The 17910-nt window shown below is 36.6% G+C and overlaps 1 protein-coding gene across 3 annotated transcripts in view; it reads right to left on the reverse strand.

Annotated features, from left to right (window-relative positions):
- Nucleotides 1-838: 838 nt before the first annotated feature.
- pam (peptidylglycine alpha-amidating monooxygenase) overlaps nucleotides 839-17910 on the reverse strand; it is a 35829-nt gene continuing 18757 nt past the window's right edge. For 2 of the 3 annotated variants that reach the window (XM_043250199.1, XM_043250198.1), the window contains exons 11-26: nucleotides 17832-17908; nucleotides 16949-17052; nucleotides 15652-15848; nucleotides 15463-15513; nucleotides 11460-11762; nucleotides 6897-7026; nucleotides 6671-6787; nucleotides 6408-6480; nucleotides 4963-5173; nucleotides 4536-4739; nucleotides 4300-4415; nucleotides 3973-4072; nucleotides 3663-3716; nucleotides 2813-3094; nucleotides 2665-2727; nucleotides 839-1660 (exon numbers count right to left, since the gene is read on the reverse strand). In XM_043250199.1, coding sequence (XP_043106134.1) covers nucleotides 1482-1660; nucleotides 2665-2727; nucleotides 2813-3094; nucleotides 3663-3716; nucleotides 3973-4072; nucleotides 4300-4415; nucleotides 4536-4739; nucleotides 4963-5173; nucleotides 6408-6480; nucleotides 6671-6787; nucleotides 6897-7026; nucleotides 11460-11762; nucleotides 15463-15513; nucleotides 15652-15848; nucleotides 16949-17052; nucleotides 17832-17908 — 2261 coding nt within the window. In that variant the 3' untranslated portion in view covers nucleotides 839-1481. The remainder of the gene's footprint in view (nucleotides 1661-2664; nucleotides 2728-2812; nucleotides 3095-3662; nucleotides 3717-3972; nucleotides 4073-4299; nucleotides 4416-4535; nucleotides 4740-4962; nucleotides 5174-6407; nucleotides 6481-6670; nucleotides 6788-6896; nucleotides 7027-11459; nucleotides 11763-15462; nucleotides 15514-15651; nucleotides 15849-16948; nucleotides 17053-17831; nucleotides 17909-17910) is intronic. The other variant, XM_043250200.1, reaches the window with a different exon arrangement.

Here is a 17910-nt window from a genome sequence, read left to right on the forward strand (position 1 = left end):
TTAAGTTGATTGGATTTTAAAAAGAAGTCACATTGTTTTTTGATGTCTATTTATGCCATTACAGAGGACATATGAAAATATAATAAAAAAAGATGGTTTTTTTTTTCCTCTAAACAATGTAATGACATGAAAGGCTATTTAAAAAAACACCTTTTGTGTGGGTCTCATGAGGGAGGATATTTAAATGAAGTAATTAAATGATAAAAAAATTCCTGTCTAAATCTACAAATAAAAAGGCTGTAGATTTAATATGGGCCTCTTTATTTATTAGTTCATGCAGATATAGCCTTCTTGGAAATCCAATTAGTCCAATACCGCTATATGTTTGAAATAGTTTTTGCTGTTGTTTAGTAAATATTTGAAACTGTAATAAATATATATATATATATATATATATATATATATATATATATATATATATATATATATATATATATGTGTGTGTGTGTGTGTGTATAGGGCTGCATTGTCCAGTGACTAATAGAATAATACATGGTTCCTCCACCATGGTCATTCATCTTAACCTTTTATTTCACTAGATCTCAAAACATGTATCAAAATAGTTGTTTTAATGTATATTTTGTGTCCAGACAACATTAGTTATTACATAGGAAAAGATTTTTGCAGCAATTCATCCATTTCTGTTCAATTATTTTTGTTTTCAATGTGTCATTTGTAGATAGATTAATTTACAGATTTGCATGGTAAAAACCTGATTTTTATTTTGATGTGAAGAAACGTTTCTCATGTTGTTTATTTTGGTAGAGCAGATGGTACCGATTCCATATATCTTCACGATTCGTAACCTATAGGCTAAAAAAGTCTCATACAGCCGATAGAAAGAGCTGATGCTTTGCAGACACTTTATTACACAAATAACATTGTTACTGAAAATAGTTTTCTTGCAATAAAACCTCAGTATCACAACAAATATCAGACACATCTCACATTAGCTTTGAAAATGTAGTAAATACAGCCTTAAATTTGTAATCATGTTTTTTTTTTTCTCTTTTTTTTAATCAGATGCAAAAAACAACTCAAATCACAGGTGACAGTAGCAGCTCTTAAATATGTGGCACATCTGTAGTAATATATATATATATATATAGGTGCTGCAGAAGGCGAAATACATAAAGGCACAAACATACAAGAAATGTTATGACACAAAATGCCTGGATCAATTATATATTAATTGCACTGCTATCGGACTGATAAATTATTGGAAGAGATTGACTAGCTGTTCGTCGTTAAAACTAAATAAATAATCTACTTTAATGCTCCTGTTAAAAATAATAATCAAATGTCTTTATCCTCAAAATTGACCAGTGCTCTGAATCTCCACGTGGTCCCTTAAAAGCGTCAATTAAAGTGGCAGTCGTAGGTCTCAGGGAGAACATTTTCACACAAGATAAAATGTTTCAGCAGCCGATACGAACAAATACAGAGGTGATCTGACAGCGCTAGCAGAAAGCGTTCGCTCTTTAGGACGAGGACATGGGGGCTGGCGGAGCGGAGTACTCCTCGTTTTCAGAATCCGTGCCGTCCTCGTCGTCTTTCTCCAGGTCGCTTCCCTCTGTGCTGAGCCTGTCGAAGCCGTGCCGGGTGTAGCCTTTGTGGGTGGCAAAGAAATTCCCCAGATTCAAGCTTCCTGCAGCTTTGCCTGTGTGTGAGACAGAGAGTCTTAAACCCCTGTAGCATCTATACGCTATACATCGGTTCAGGCCGATTTTCTTCTTGCAGGCAGATTTCTGAAAATCACGTGTAAGTATAAGCTCAAAAACAATATAGTGGACGAGTCCCAAGCCATTTCATGTTGATGTCAGCATGAAACGTTAGCATACTGCCCGCCCACTTCTTCCACATGAGGACCTGGGAAAACTTGATTTTCAGTTTGGTCCGAATAAAAATGCGAATACATTTTTTGCTACTAGGTGCGGCTTTTGAAGAGTTAAAAGCTAACAAACACCGCTTAAAATAAAACCATCCAATAACTGGGAGGTTATTGTTTGTTGATTGTTGAACTGATCCTTTGGGAGTCGTTGAACAAATAAGGTCAAAACAAATGCATGCATGTAAACCCGCTTTTTTGGACTCCCAAAGCCAAAATATGAAGCTGTCATAACCCGTAATAGGGGCACTTTAAAATAAAGTGTAACAAGGAAAAAAAAAGTTAAATTAAATTACAGTTATTGTTAAATGTTAACGATTAACAAGGGGGGTTACATCTGAATATCTTCTGAAAAAGCTAGTATATGCTGAATAAAATTAATTTGTTGCTTTGCCTATTTTTGATGTGGATGATGCCTCCTGCTAGGCCATTTAGTAAAAGTATGATCGCTTTTGATTGGTTCTCTTGTTTGACTCTGCGGCGCAGCTCATCTGCCAATTACATCAATCTACTAAACTTTAGACTACAGTCATGCTGAACATATGCTTTAAAAATGGACTAATAAACAACCAATATGTTAATAATAGGCATGCTAATAAGCAACTAGCTAATAGAGAAAATTGGTCCTTATACTAAAGTCTTACGGGTTTAAAATAAATTGAGGGTGAGTAAATAATGAGTACATTTTTTTTTAGGATGAACTGTCTCTTTAAGAGGAAAGTTGAGCAGGTTTTTTGAGGATCTAAGGTAAAATAGTACTGGGATCTCTTTCTTACCTCTGATTTTACCCAGGATTCCTCCAGCTGACCCTGAAGGCTCCAACTTCACCTGACAGTCATCTTAAAAGTAGATATCAATCAAAATCAATCCTACACACAACAGCACACTTGTAATAGGGGAAAAAAAAGCATATTCCACAATTACCACTGTACATCCGCCCCCTCTTCCAGCGGACGAATGCACCGATAGCGATGACGACCACCAATGGGACGAGCAGTAAAGTGGTGATGATGGCGGTGGACGCGCCCTGAGTGCTCTGATTGGCTGTGGTCTTCGTTGTCTCCTTCTCCTCGGGAGCTGCCAGCGCCGGCTGCTGCTGCTGCTGCTTCTGTGACGGCTCCTGGATCTTCTGCACAGCAGCTACTGGATGCTGAGCTGAAAACTTGGGTAACGGCTTCAGATTGGCCTGCACAAACGTCTCTGTTTCTAAGAGACGAGAAGTGGGGAATTCGAAAATGGATTAGAATTATGGATTCGTGGGAATGCTTTAATGTTAAGAAAACTGGTGAAATATGTCTGCTTTTGAGAGTTTGACGCATTTAGTCAATCACAGACGTTTATCAATAAATCCTTCAACATTTTACACTGCATTAACAATTAATTTCAACACCAATGCATTCAATTAAACTGTAAAATATTTTTTTTCCCTTGAGCTAATTTTCTATAGTAAAACAACCGAAAAACAGCATGGGAGGACACAAAAACATTTGGTATGAAAGGACCTTATTGACAAAAACAGCACAAATTGAAGTTTCTCACACTACTTATAAACAAAGTAGCGTTTTCACTGTAAATATCCATTTTATACAGCACTCTAATTTGTATTCCAATACTGTCTTACTGACAGAGAAACAGCTCCACTGGGATCACTAGTTTTGATTTTAAACAGTTATATTGGGACAATATTGGGAAATATTGGGACAAGCGCCACTGTCTACTGGTGACCTCGTGATCTCGCTGTGTCGTGAAAAATGAAGGCAATCAAACAATTTACCTTCAATTTCTTGGACCTCAATTCCTCCTTTTTTAACAGAGCGATGCTCTGCCTCTGCAATGAGAAGCGTCAACATTATTATCACTCTATTTTCAAAATCTGATACTGTTCAATATATTTCAATTGTTAAGAGCACTTTATAAATAAAGGTGATTGATTGTGCAAAACTAAAATTCAGAATAATTTTTCTCTTGTCTTGTTTATGAAATTCTTGTATTATGATTGCACTGCAACACATTTATCATATTTCTGTTTGAAAAGTTCTACTGATATATTTACATACTAGTATATTCACACTCGCACAACTTACTTGCAGACTGAACAAACTTTATTACAGAATCTGACGATGCGTCTCCAACAAAGACGCTCCCGTCTGCTGTAACAACAATGTCGTGTGGGATTTTAAATTCCTGCAGGAGAAACGGAGGGAAACGACTTTAGATATCAGAGCAAGAAGAAGAATGAGTAAAAAAAGTCGTTTTGGTCCTGTCTTATTTCCCAGTACAGCATATTTCTATTATAGTAGGTAAAGAAAAAAATGTGTTTACAATTTTATCATATAATCAATAACTATGCTTTTTAAGGTAAATGTGTGTTTTGAGCGAATGCTGTATCGAGTTGAGGCTGTAATCAGCACCTGTGTGTCTGGACTGAATGAATCCAGGATCTCCTTGGTTGAATAATTGATAACAAAGCCTTGAGGGGCTACCTGCCCATCTGGAGGCACTCCATTCACCGCATAGATGAGACCACCTGAAAGCACACATTAACAACATGGCAGCCAACATTTAGGTTTTGCATCAGTAAACAAAGCCTTGATAGCCTTGATCTGCTCTGAAGAGATGTACAGTATCCTGCTCTCTTCATGCATACCTTGGACAGAGGAGTATGCGATGGCAAACACTTCTCCTCCAAACTCCTCTTTTTTGATCTCCTTCACAAACTCGCCGGTATCTGCCATAAAGCACTGAATGCGTCCATGGTCTCGATCAGCCACGCACAACTCCCGTTTGTCAGGCAGGAAGGTCAGACTGTGCGGGATCAAGAACGAAACACGCCGTTTTCTGTCCGAGGAACCTGTGCCATCAGCAGAGAATGAGTATTAAGTCTTAAAATTAAACTATCAAGAGTGTTTAATCAGATATTCTGCCTTACTGATTCAATTAATCAGACCTAGCAGCAATAGTATCAAAAGTATCAGACACTGACATATATACGATATATAGAATTGTATCAATGTCTGATACAAATGTCAACACATTCTTTTGAATATGAAACCATATGGAAATTAAAAAGGTACCTGCTCCCCAGTGTGACATATATTTGCCCTCTGGTGAGAATTTGAGGATCCTGGAGTTGCAGTAGCCGTCTGAGACATAGACGTTTCCAGTAACAGGGTCCACGGCCACATCTGTAGGTTGGCAGAAATGTTTCTTGTCACTTCCTGGTTCAAAGGCTTCTCCCAAAACCAGAAGCTGGCGATCTTTTCCATCGCTGCTCAGTTTGAATACCTTTATATGGAGAAAATACATTATTTTTATACAGATAAATGAATTGTGCCTGACCATTATGATGTGTTTATTTGAATTGTATTGTTTATTTCAAATGCTTTTCCAATAAACCTCTTCAGGTGATAATTCGGTCTTATGATTATAATGATTATACTGGGATTTTATAGATATAAAAAGTGCCACAAGCAAGCGGACTGCTCCTTTGTGATGCTGGCACACATCTGAACAGTCAAACAACACACTCATTAACAATTCTTATTCTACCTACTTCACGGCCCTCTAAAACTAGCACTCTCTATTCTGTCTCCATTCAGTCTACTTGTTTTCTTTCTATTTATTCTGAAAGATAAAAATAACTTGACCCTCTAACACTAGCACTCTCTTTTCTATTTTTATATAATCGACTTGTTTTTCTATTTATTCTAAAAGAACGATAACTTGACCCTTTAACACTACAGCTCTCTATTCTATTCAATCTACTTATTTTCTTTTTATTGTAAAATTAATAGCTTGAACCTCTAACACTAGCCTTCTCAATTCTATTTACTTTTCGTTTTATTTATTATATATAAAAAAAAAACCTTCCTATGTGTGCAGCGCTAGACTAATGGAGACTTGGTTTTGATTGGATCTATTGTCGTCACTTTTAACTCACTTTGGATAAAAGCGTCTGCTTAGTGATTAAATGTAAATGTATTTTATTTCGTTTGTTCATCTGCCAGACCTCTTCCTGTCAGAGCTTCCTCCAGTTTTCAAGTTTCTGGTACAGGAAACGGCACTCACTGACATAAGCTTTTTTTTCTTTTTGAAATTTCTCAAGAAAAAAAGACAATAGACTGATCAGTCCGTCTTCCTTAGGTTATTACCTTTTTTTCTCAGTGCACAATGACTACTGCTTGTTATCTGTGCCAGACAAATGGACAGTGTTTCCTATGATCTGTCTGCATCATTTTGGAGCGCTATGATAGATAAATTGCTGCCATCTCCATCTGCACAACAGTGGAAAATTTCTACACCTGAGTCTACACTTCAGCAAAAGATTACAAACTGTAATCTATAGCAGGAACACTCCGTCTACATGAACCTTTGCAATCGATATGGCATGTTATAGATAACCATCCATCCATTTTCCGACAACCATCCAAGGTCCTGAACTTAGCTAATTCACCCCACCTGGATGAGCCTGCGGTTTCTCAAACGTTTTTGTTTCTTAAGTTCATTTGAGCGTCTTTACCTGATGAAGTGCTACATCGGTCACCCAGTAATTATCGTCCTTGTCGGTAGTTATTCCATGTGGCATATAGAACCTGTTCAAAGAAGAGAACACACATGTGAAAACACACAAACAAAAACACAAACTCATTATAATCTGTCTACAGTGCAAATTCAGCTCCACTGATAAAAAAAAATGGTAGAATTTGGGAGAGTCTGCGAATTGCATTGTACTGTTAAAATGAATTGTAGACATGGTGCAATAACAGAATCTCACGAACTTACGAATTCCTCCCTGAAGCTTTGAGCACTTTTCCTTTGACTGGATCCACCACCACGATTGTGGGCTGCTGGATGGGACCCAGATCCCGCTGCTGGTAGATGCCATTGAAATTAAAGGAGCTGGAAGGAAAAACAACTGTGTTGGATCACAACGTAGTGTACATTCACTAATTTGCTTACCCTTGTACTGTTCTGAAAATCTTCAAAACAAAAACGAACTTAAACGTACTTAATTCCCCATATGTGATCTCCTCTGTGGAAGATTATCAGGTCACCGTTAGAGTTGAGAGCCAGACCTGACACCTGTCCCAGACGCAGTTCTGCCTCAGGCCAGTCTGACACCTCCACCAGATGAGCACCTGCACACACGCATGCACGCAAATCACAAGTTAACACATATAAACATGCGCCAAATAAAGTGACATATATCATTCTGTCCTGGACTTCTGTGTGCGAACCCTTTATTGAGTTGAACTGAGAACTGTTTTGAATGTCACCTCCTATACGAGGTGAATTCATTTTATTCTGTAAGATGTTACAGAATAAAATGTATTCACCTCGTATATATATATATATATATATATATATATATATATATATATATATTTGTATATATCTGCTGTATATTATACATGTGCTGCAAACATTTAGCAGAATGGATCTGTCAGAACATATAAGTATAAAACTGTGTGAAAGTGCTCCAATCTGAACACAGCCAAAGATGTCAATAATACAACTGTGTATTCTATGTCTATAATATGTACAGAAGTCTCAGAAGAATATGTACACATTTGTACACTGAAGAAACACACACTATTTAACATAGATTAAATGTCTTCACAATATATTAAACAAAAAATAAGCAAAAGTTAGTTTTATTTCAAACAACTGCTGCTTCCCCTACTATTTCCTAAAAGTACTGTATGTAGTCTTTTTGTGAAGGAAAAGTACAAACTTCCAAATATGCAGAATAGAAGGCAAGCTTTGGGACACATCACGTCACAACAACTGCATCTTTAATGGACCCTCTGTTTCTTAGTTACACATTCCGTCACAACTGAACTGTCAATCATCTTATCACAGTTAACAAAAAAGGCACTTTGATCTGCGAGCCTTTCAAGAGTTCTGCTCATGTTTGCATAATGATGCATTTACAAGCTAATGACAAAACCTACATTTATAAAAGTTCACAATGTTATTGTAGATTAATATAATAATAAATATAAAATGAAATAAATGTTTTTTTTAGGTTAGACATTGATTATTTACCCCTTTCTCTACATGTCCATCAGGTTCATATACTTGCCATGTTTGTAGTTTTTCAACACTTTTTAATGCAGGATTCCAATACTGATCGAATCTTCATCCACCACACAATATTAGCTGTTAAGAGTGTGCATCAATCTGCACTTCTGAAATCTAGCAAACTATCCAGGAATCTCCGTCATACTCTTTACAACATACTACAATTTGGGACATACTAAGTCTACTTTCAAATACTGTTTAGAATGGATAGTATGCGAACTGGGATGCAGCAAATATATATGAGGTCCAAAGTTTAGGCAAAAATTATATGGATCTTGTCTGGAGGTCAAACGTCCATTATCAAAAACTATACTGGACTCTTATTTAAAACCTGTGTGCATTTAAGGTTCACTGTAAGCTAGTAGTACTGTAGCTCACTTTTGCACAGTTGATTCTGGATAAAAATGAATCCTCAGGAGTTTTGAAGACCAGATTTAAACATGGTAAAATGTGCTAAACACAGCTTGCTAATATCGATATCCAAAAGCACGATCAAATTAGACATAACATTTAATAAGTAAACATGAAAGCAACGCATAAAGTGTGACTAACAATTTCTCAGAGTTGCAAAAGCCTGTGGATAAATACTCTGTATGGAATTTATTTAAATCAGAACATATCTTTTCGTTTTGGTATTAAGCTGATTATACAAACTACCAACCTAAAAGAGAACTCTTAGTTCTATGGAATTAAAGTAAAAATACTAAAGCTAGTTTTACTAATGCATACGCAAATGAGTGATATACTGTGAATGAAAAAAGTCTTAGATCTGGTTAAGGATGTGTTTCAAATGACAGCACAAGGGTACTGATGAATGACACTCTTTCATTATAATAGCTCCCAAAAAATTAAGTCATAGACATATTTGACACAAATAAAACTGATTAATGAAATGTATATGACTTGGTTATGAATAAAAACAAGAGCAATGACAAACCAACAACAACTCAAGATTATATACTGTATATTATTTCTGCAGATTTGCTACTGAACCTTAACACAAACCACATGAATATTAAATTAAACACTATTTGCTTTATGAATATTTCCAGTCTGACCCAGAACAATAAAAACAATAAATTAAACATCACATTTACATATGTATTCAGACCTTTTGCCATGACACTTTAAATTTAGTGTAATGGTGCATCCCATTTCTCTGGATCATCTCTATTGATTCTACAGATTGACTTTAATCCATCTGTGGCACATTTAATGTTTCAAGAGTTTGAAATTTGCACACCTTTCTATATAAAGTCTAATAGCTAAAAAGTAAATCTGTGCCATTGACAGTTCAGTCTAGACACCTTCATAGCATTTCAATGAAGCTCTCAAATAAGTCCATTTGTTACATCATAAAAAGATTCACCTCTATAGTCAAGCAATGAAAATACTAAACACTAAAAAACTTTTTTATACCATCTGACTTTATATTATTGCAATACAGTTAATAAAAACCATCTGTGGTCTCAACACTAAAAAGGAGAACAACGCATTCATATTAGAAATCATGAAAACACTTTAAGTCTCGCATTTATCAAGAACTTGAGAGAGCGAAGTGCTTTTAAATGAATTGGAATGTATGTACAAAGGATTTTGCAAGGACGGAACGATTTACAATATGCCTTTAAACTATGCCAAGTGAAAAAATTGAAAACAAAGGCTGCCTTCCAAGGTCCCGTCTAACTGAGATGGCCTTCGGTGGCACTTGCTGTCGTGCCTGTCGAGATATGCTGCATTACTTAGAATGAGGCCTTTTGAGTGAGAAACAGCCCAAGCCGTGAGGTCACAGGAACTGCCTGCAAACCTCAGAGACGGACTGAGTTGAGGCAGAACTTTGGGGACTTTTTTCAAAAACTCTCAAAAGCTGCAGTGAGTTTTCAATGGAATAAATGAGTGCAACCAAACTGCCCATCTGGCCAAACAGAGCAGTTGCTAAAAAAACTCTGATTGAGCTTCAGAGATCATGATGTGTGGAGATGGGAGAAGCTTGCAGAAGGACAACCATCACTGCAAGTAATCTGGGCTTTATGACAGTAGCCAGATGGAATCTTCTTCTCAGTTTAGACTCATGAAAGCCTGCTTGACAAAAAGCACTTGAAGGACGCCAGACTAGAAACCAGACACTGCTCATCATCTGCACAGCGTTGAAATGTGGAAAGCCTTGCCAGTTTGAAAGCGTATTGTGTTTTATGTAATCAAATTCCAAAAATTTCTAAAACAGCATACTGCTTATATACTCAAAACACTGTACAGTTTGTGCACATTCACACAAAGAACACAGCATTTGACCAGTGGATTATTTGCAAAAATTATTTCAGCTTTAAGAAGTGTTTTAACATTGCTTCAACCACTGATGAACACATTAATTTTATTTGAATTATCATTCAGTAGTTATTTAACCATGTATTACTAAAGTGTTGGATGTTTAAATGTTTGGGTTACACTTTATTTCCAGGTGTCCTTGTTACAGTGTAGTCATACATTTTAGTACTGAGTAATATTAATTAACTACATCTTCTTACTATATGTTTAGGGTTTGGCTTAGTTACATGTAATTATGCGTGATTTGTTGTTATTATAATAGCAAGTACATTAGTATTTAAGTATCACACTGGCATGTTTACGGTTCTCTGTTAGTTTTAGTTATGGTCACATATCATGCAGTTGGAATTTTATATATATATATATATATATATATATATATATATATATATATATATATATATATATATACACACACACACACACACACACACACACACACACACACACATGTATGTATATATATATATACTATATATACACACATACATATTATATGTATATATATATATATATATATATAGTAGTATAGTGAAGCACAAGCTTCACTATACAACAGAACAATGACCCTAAACATACAACCAGACGATGAAAGATGCCAACTTAAGGTCCCAACCAAAACCAGGACGTGAAGCCAACCCCAAACTTCATACAGCTGCCCAGTGAGGCAGAAAATCTCCAAATACAGATGTGCAAAGCTTGTCGCATCATACCAAAAAAGACTTGAAGCCATAATTGCTGTGAAGTACAGTTAAAAGTCTGAATACTTATGCAACATGAAAATGTGAAAAATGTCAATATTTTCCAAATAAATTTCAAAAAGAAATCTTCAAAACCGACCAAAATAATCTTGTTCATGGGGTGATTTTTGACCAACAAGAAGAAAGCTTTTAATGCATCTTGGTATCTATAAGAAATTCTAATGTTTCATAATAGAGAATTATGAAAACCACATGCTATAATATTACACATTAAGCAAACAATCAGAGTATGAATGAGCTCGGTGAGATGGGTGGAAACAGGCTTCAAATGGAAACAAATGGATATGTGGGAGACAAGCTCTCTGTGTCTCAGTTGAGTCCAATGTGCTGAAAGCTCATAACGTCCACACATTCATGTCCTTGCTTTTTCGTTTGGGTAAAAAATCAATGCCGAAACCCACCTGGTTGGACCCTCTGAGCCGCCCCTGTGGTCGGCTGTCTGGCGGGAACCGTCCTGCTCCTTGAGGGGCTGACAGTGGACTCTAACTGGTGAAACTTGTGCACTCTGTCCCTCACCAGAATTGAATCCTCTTTTGTTTTGTAGCCTAAACGTGGCCAGCCCAGGTCTTTTTTTTGCATTATGCTATCAATCTCTGCCATCAGACGTGTCTGGGCTCGGGCTGCCTCTGCGGGGCTGTACTTATGCATGTGGACAACATCCTCCCTCTCCCCCAGCAGTTTAGAGAGAAGGGAATAGAGGTCACCTGCACAGGAGGAAACAGAGGAGGAGAAGCGGAAAGACAAAAGAGGAATGGTGGTGTGAATAGAAAAGTGAGAAAGTCATTGGAGTCGAGGAAAGGAGGCTGTGCTGGTGGTGATATATGTATTGGATATACTCAATGGCTGCCCCTTACAATTGTTGCCAAGCAGATTGTATGACATGCCCAAGCAAGATCTTGTGCAATTGCCTGACTATGCAACATAAACAGCCTTTTAATTCAGATGGTATCACATACAGCACAGTACGTCTATTCTGATAAAGCTGACTGGCTGTTTTAGTGTTCTGTTTTAGTGTCTCCTCACTGTCCTCCTCACTTTTTAGTCTGAAAAGGTTGCATGTAGTGCTGTCAGATGATGAATCACAATTAACTGCATCCAAAATAACAGTTGTGTGCTGTGTATATAAATTATGCATATATAAATACAGTATATAAGTGAAATGAATATAAATATAGATATGTAAATGTCAAAGCAAAAACTTTGGATGTCATTAAGCACTAGATATTGTCAATTTATGGCATGCCCAACTACATGATTAACCGCATCCAAAATAAAAGTGTTAGCACAATATGGGTGTTCTGTGTATATTTATTATACCTATATAAATGCACTCACATACAGTATGTATTTTGAAAGTTTTGACAGTATTGCACTTCTGTTTTTTTTTTTTTTTTTTTTTATATTATTGTAAGACCTGTTATGTGCTTCTGACCACAATGTGTCACAAATGTTTTATGCAATATACTAATTTGGTGTTAAATTTGCTACTTTGGATAGAAACCTGCATGAGATGCACAGTCTTGGTAAGATAAAATGCATAAAACAGAACTGCTGGTACTACATAACCATATTTAACTGTAACAGTGCTCAAATAATAAAGGATTAGCTCAATATAATGAAGAATTTGTCAAAATTAGTGTTATGATATGTTATGATGCCAAGCACATATATTTTTAAGAGATCAGTGGCTCAAATTGGGAGAGAAGGCACACACAGTACATTCATATACTACTCTGTGACCGAATGACTGTCACGAAATGAGCCCCATGTGAAATTTTGATTAGGTGATTTATTACTAATTACTAGAATAGCACTGCCAATTCTAAGTAATACATTTTTAGATTTAAGAGATGCTGCAATTGTGTCTGACTTGGATATTTGCTGACTGCTTGTAGGAGTAGGGAATCAAATTTCCTCGGATTACCTCAAAGTATTTAGGATTAGAATGTTAGAGATCTGAAGATGGGAGATTGTTCAACAAAAGAAAAATTGGAAAAACTATTTTTCGATGTACGTTTTCATGGAAAATGTGACATTGCTGAGTGACCCCAAAACTTTAAGAAAACAAGCCGATCCATACCTGACAGTAAACTGTGCTGAACCAGCCAGCACCAACTAGGGATTCCAGTGTCTCACAAATCAGTGACAAACCTCTGTTTGTCCTAACAGGCAAATTTCATAGATGATATTAAAGCTTTCTACAGTAGGTCTATCTTATGGTGATTCCACCTTTGAATGCATCTTGATTTTTGCCCTTTATCCCAGTCAGTCTTGCTGTCTCAAACAGCCCTTCTTCATCACAGAACCAGCCTTTATTAGCCACTCCACTGTGGTGATGGCACACCTGATAAATCCTGCCATCAGTGTTGTTTAATTTCCTATGTACCAGGTCTTCGTCTTCCGTTACACATAAAGGGCTCTACAATCATAAGCAAAGTCTTCCTCCAACATCTCCTGCTAAATATATATATTTTTTGGACTTGTGTTCAAAGGATTGTGGGTGATTAGAGGATGTGCAAGATCTGTCTGATGCATCCCTCTAAACACCATTGTTTTGTGCCTCCGTCTAGGCTATAGAAAAAACTCAACCAATCTGTTCAGCCTGGGCTTCAACAGCACTTTAAATGAGAAAAGCTCTTTTCATTGCAAGGCAATTGAAAATGCCTTCTGCTGCGATATGAGATTTAGTTGGACTGTGCTCAAACACTGCCAGTTGCTATTTTGTTTTATCTGACACAATGTCCCTGTGCAATGCACCACACTCAGTTGCTAATTTAATACTAACAGCTCAGAATCAAATCTGATTTTCCATAATCACTAAGCATTAATAAATGAGATTTTACGCCAATTAAGAAAGTTTACTGGTCAACAATATATATATACGTTAATGGTTTACAGTAAAGTCAGCAGCATATTCTAGGGAATTTCTATGGTGGGGCCCTGAGTGCTACAGTGGTGAAATGTTTGATAGATTTCCATTCATCCTTGGGCATTAACACAAACAAATCCAGATATGGTTTCTAAGACAACTGCCAGACACCTACACGGCAAGAAGATCCCATTACCATTGGAAAAATGAATTGCTTCTTATCAACTAATGCAACAGCAGTGGCTAAAACAAATATAGCAAAACAAATATAAGTTTTTAGACATTTCTATACACCAGAACAAATTCAATCCAACAAAACCATAATTATTTAGAGAAAAGAGTATGTTAATATGCATGATAGTTTGATATGAATGATAGTTCCATCCTTTTAAACCAAGTTTGGACTTTATGCATTGTGGAGGTGGTTTGGGAAGTGAGTAATGCACTGGTAAAACTCAGTCTCTGTTCTGGCTCCACAGGGAGATGCCAATACATAATATGCACAAATCTTTTCTATAAAAAGCATTAAAATACCACAATATGAAAAAGACCCTATACACAGCAATTTCATTAGCATTAATATGATTCATAGCCTAACCTTCTACTAGGGAGGGGTATAAATTTGTTATGAAGCTAAATACATGCAGTTTTGGGATTAGGTTTTGCACAAATGAAATGCCGTTTCTAATTCATGCAGAGAAATCTCTGAAATGTAGGAGTGAGCTCTCGGCAGGTTAGTGATGGTTAAATGGGTCATGACATATTATTTTTAATGTATGACTATTTTCCCTTGAGGTCAATTTATGGTCATATATTCCCCAAAACAGTGATAACTTAGTTTTGGTCGCTTTATTTTAACACTTCTGCCCACTGCTGGTTTTGCATCAACACCTCCCACCATACATGCTGGTAAATGGCAAAACACTTTGAATGCAGACTTATGTTTGAATTTTGATGGATTAATAGTTAACAGTTCACCCTTTTAACTTGAAAAATGAAATGAAACGAAAAACATCAAGTGAGCTGAGTGTGAGACCCCTGTATACAAGGTTATGGTGATAACATTTCTAATACCATCAAGAACAACGGTGTGTATTTATACTGGGTTTATGTATTGAAAGCTGAATAGAGTAAAAATAATCTTTGTTTAACAAGAGTTGGCAAGTTATCCATGCTGAAATGTAGCAAAGATAGTTTCTATGTTCACAAACTGCACAATATTTGGTAAGAGACATTTCACAAGTCCAACTTTTTAACGTCACAGGCACTGTTGTGTGATGCTGTGAAGGCCGTCATGTTCTGGTGCATTCATCATCAAATAAGACTATTAACTTACAAACCAAAATCCAACACAATCATGACTATGAGCCTCTATTTATGAGTTACAGTTGATGTATTAAGTCGATGTGTTTTTCACAATAAAAGAATGTCATTCAGTCACAGTGTCTGTCAAATGAGATTTGGTATTCCAGCAGTGACTGTGTGTTTCAATCTTGATTATCTCTGTAATCTGAAAGTATTTTTAAACATCTTACCCTGATCCAGAACTTCCTCTTCTCTCTTAGGCTCCTGCAGCTGCACAACATCTGAGAAAATCAAAAAAGAAAATTAGAAATAAAAAGAAAATATTAACTGCATTCACTGTATTATCACCAAAATGAATGCATTCATTCCATGGTATAAGTCTTTTGTCATACTGCCCACTGTCTATTTTTGGATGGTACCTTCATGAGGAGGTGACTCATGCTTCATGGACATCATATGGTCTGGACTGACCGGGATGGGAATATTAGCCTCAGAAGGGATGTTTCGGAACAGCTCACTACTGCCATCATCTCTGCAGTTCATGTAAGGCACAGCGCGGCTGTTGTCCATGTAGTACATGATGTAGAAGTTACACATCTCATCATTTGAGGTGCCTCTGAAAGGAAGGAAACGATGATACATGAACAAACTACTAGAACAAAGTAAAAGCTGCAGATAAGAAACCGAACTGCATTTGCCTGAAATGACACACCCACAGATCCTCTCACAACATACAACAGCAAGCTCCTATTGGGTTTCCACTTCTTTTGCAGCTTAATTAGTAAAAGGACACTAATCATGTTTGTTCTTAGAGGTACCTCTACATAAATACCACAAAAAAGTAAAAACTTCCTGGTTGTTTTACATGTAGATTGCACTTTGTTCCGAAACAACATAAACACTTGAACGTTGCAGTGTTTGCAAACTTTATTTTTGTGTTGTCAGAACAGCATGATTCATATTCAAATCTGCCTCCATTCAATTCAGTGTATATAACACTTACTCCTATTAAAAAAACAATGAATAAAATGTATAAGTAATAACATTTAAATGGGGCCAAGCAACGGCAATGTATTCATATGTGTTTACTTTTGTGCATATGTCTCTGGTATAAGTGGGCAGTTCTTGGTGCCAAAGACCAGACTGTACATCAGCAGTCATCTTTACATCTTTATCTTGTGGACCTGAGTAGGGTGCGTGGGCGAGAGTGCTGGGCTTCCTGGGAGATGCGTCAATGCACTATTATGTGCTCTCCCTATCTCCATGGTAACAGGAACGGTAGGGCAGAGGCGCACATACGTTCAAAGAGTCACGCTCAAACGGAATATGATGAAACACAGAGCCAACCTACTGTGTGTGTTTAATCACTCTTTAACACCATACAGAAACACACACAGTCACCACCTGTCTCACAGTGTTACTTTATCAGATGGACATAGTAAGACAGGTGGTCAAAGACTCTGAACCAACCAAACCAACACCATGCAAACAGTGAAAGGGAGAAGTTGGAAATGTCAACTGCATGCACAAAATCACCTCTAACAAACTTACTGCCACAGTAACTCTACATAGGAATAAATGAACACAAATAAAAAGGTGAACCCATAGAAAATCTGACATCGGTTACATGTTGCTGCTAAGTATTACAAAACAGTAAGAGTCTAATTAAAACAACACAACAATAAGAATTAATGATTGGCCTGAAAATGGATTTACCCGATTTGAGTAATAGTGGTTCTTCCTTCTCCTGTGAACACACAACGGGCTGCCAGTATGTCTCCATTTCTTACATCAATGGTGTTGGTGACGGGATAAAAAGCCTAAACACAAGTGAAGAAGTGTTAGCTCAAACAAAAAATAAATATTGAAATCTCATGTCAATCCGAAACCGTAAGACTTTGGTTCCTCTTCGAAACACAAGTCAAATCCTTTTAGCATAACCTGAGAGATCATAATTAAGTCCAATTAACCAAAACATTAAAGTTTCAAAAAGCTCATAAAAGAAAAAAAAAAAGAAATGTGCAGAACGAATGTCAAGAGAAAAAGTGGTATTTTAAAAATGTTTACTGATATTTTGGCAGCTTATTCACAGAAACTAGTCCATATCAAGTTTTTCTTTAAGTGTGCTGACCGACTTTTGATCTAGATTACATCCAAATTCTGTGACATTCTGCATTAGTAAATTCCGTTTTTTTTACTGGATTGCCCGAATCCATGTTTTCCACATTGCAGAAATCATAGGACCATAATACTACTACTACACATAAAAGTGGCTCGCTGGAAGCAGTAGTTATCTAAACAATAAAAGCACGCTGGACTTCAGTAAAACATACTGTATACGTGTGTCCACTGTATCCATTTACTGGATAATGTGCTTTTTGGACATTTCGCTTAATGATACGTTTTTAAATACCTTAAAGAGAGTGGAAACAGGTCTGATAGCAAACATAAAAATTACTGATTTATTACTGATTCTGACACTGATTTATTAACATGACTGGGAACTCCAATCAGAGACAGAAGATATATTCAGTTCTCTCTCTGTATATGCCATGAATTAATCATGCTTGATCAGGCATGTGGAGATGTTTAGACACACCTGTGGCAGCAGTGGAGACTGGCGTCCAATCTGAGTCCACTGACCGTTTCGAACCCTGTACCCACTCACAACTTTACCT

The sequence above is a fragment of the Puntigrus tetrazona genome, chromosome 10, assembly GCF_018831695.1.
Source record: "Puntigrus tetrazona isolate hp1 chromosome 10, ASM1883169v1, whole genome shotgun sequence".
Classification (NCBI taxonomy): domain Eukaryota; kingdom Metazoa; phylum Chordata; class Actinopteri; order Cypriniformes; family Cyprinidae; genus Puntigrus; species Puntigrus tetrazona.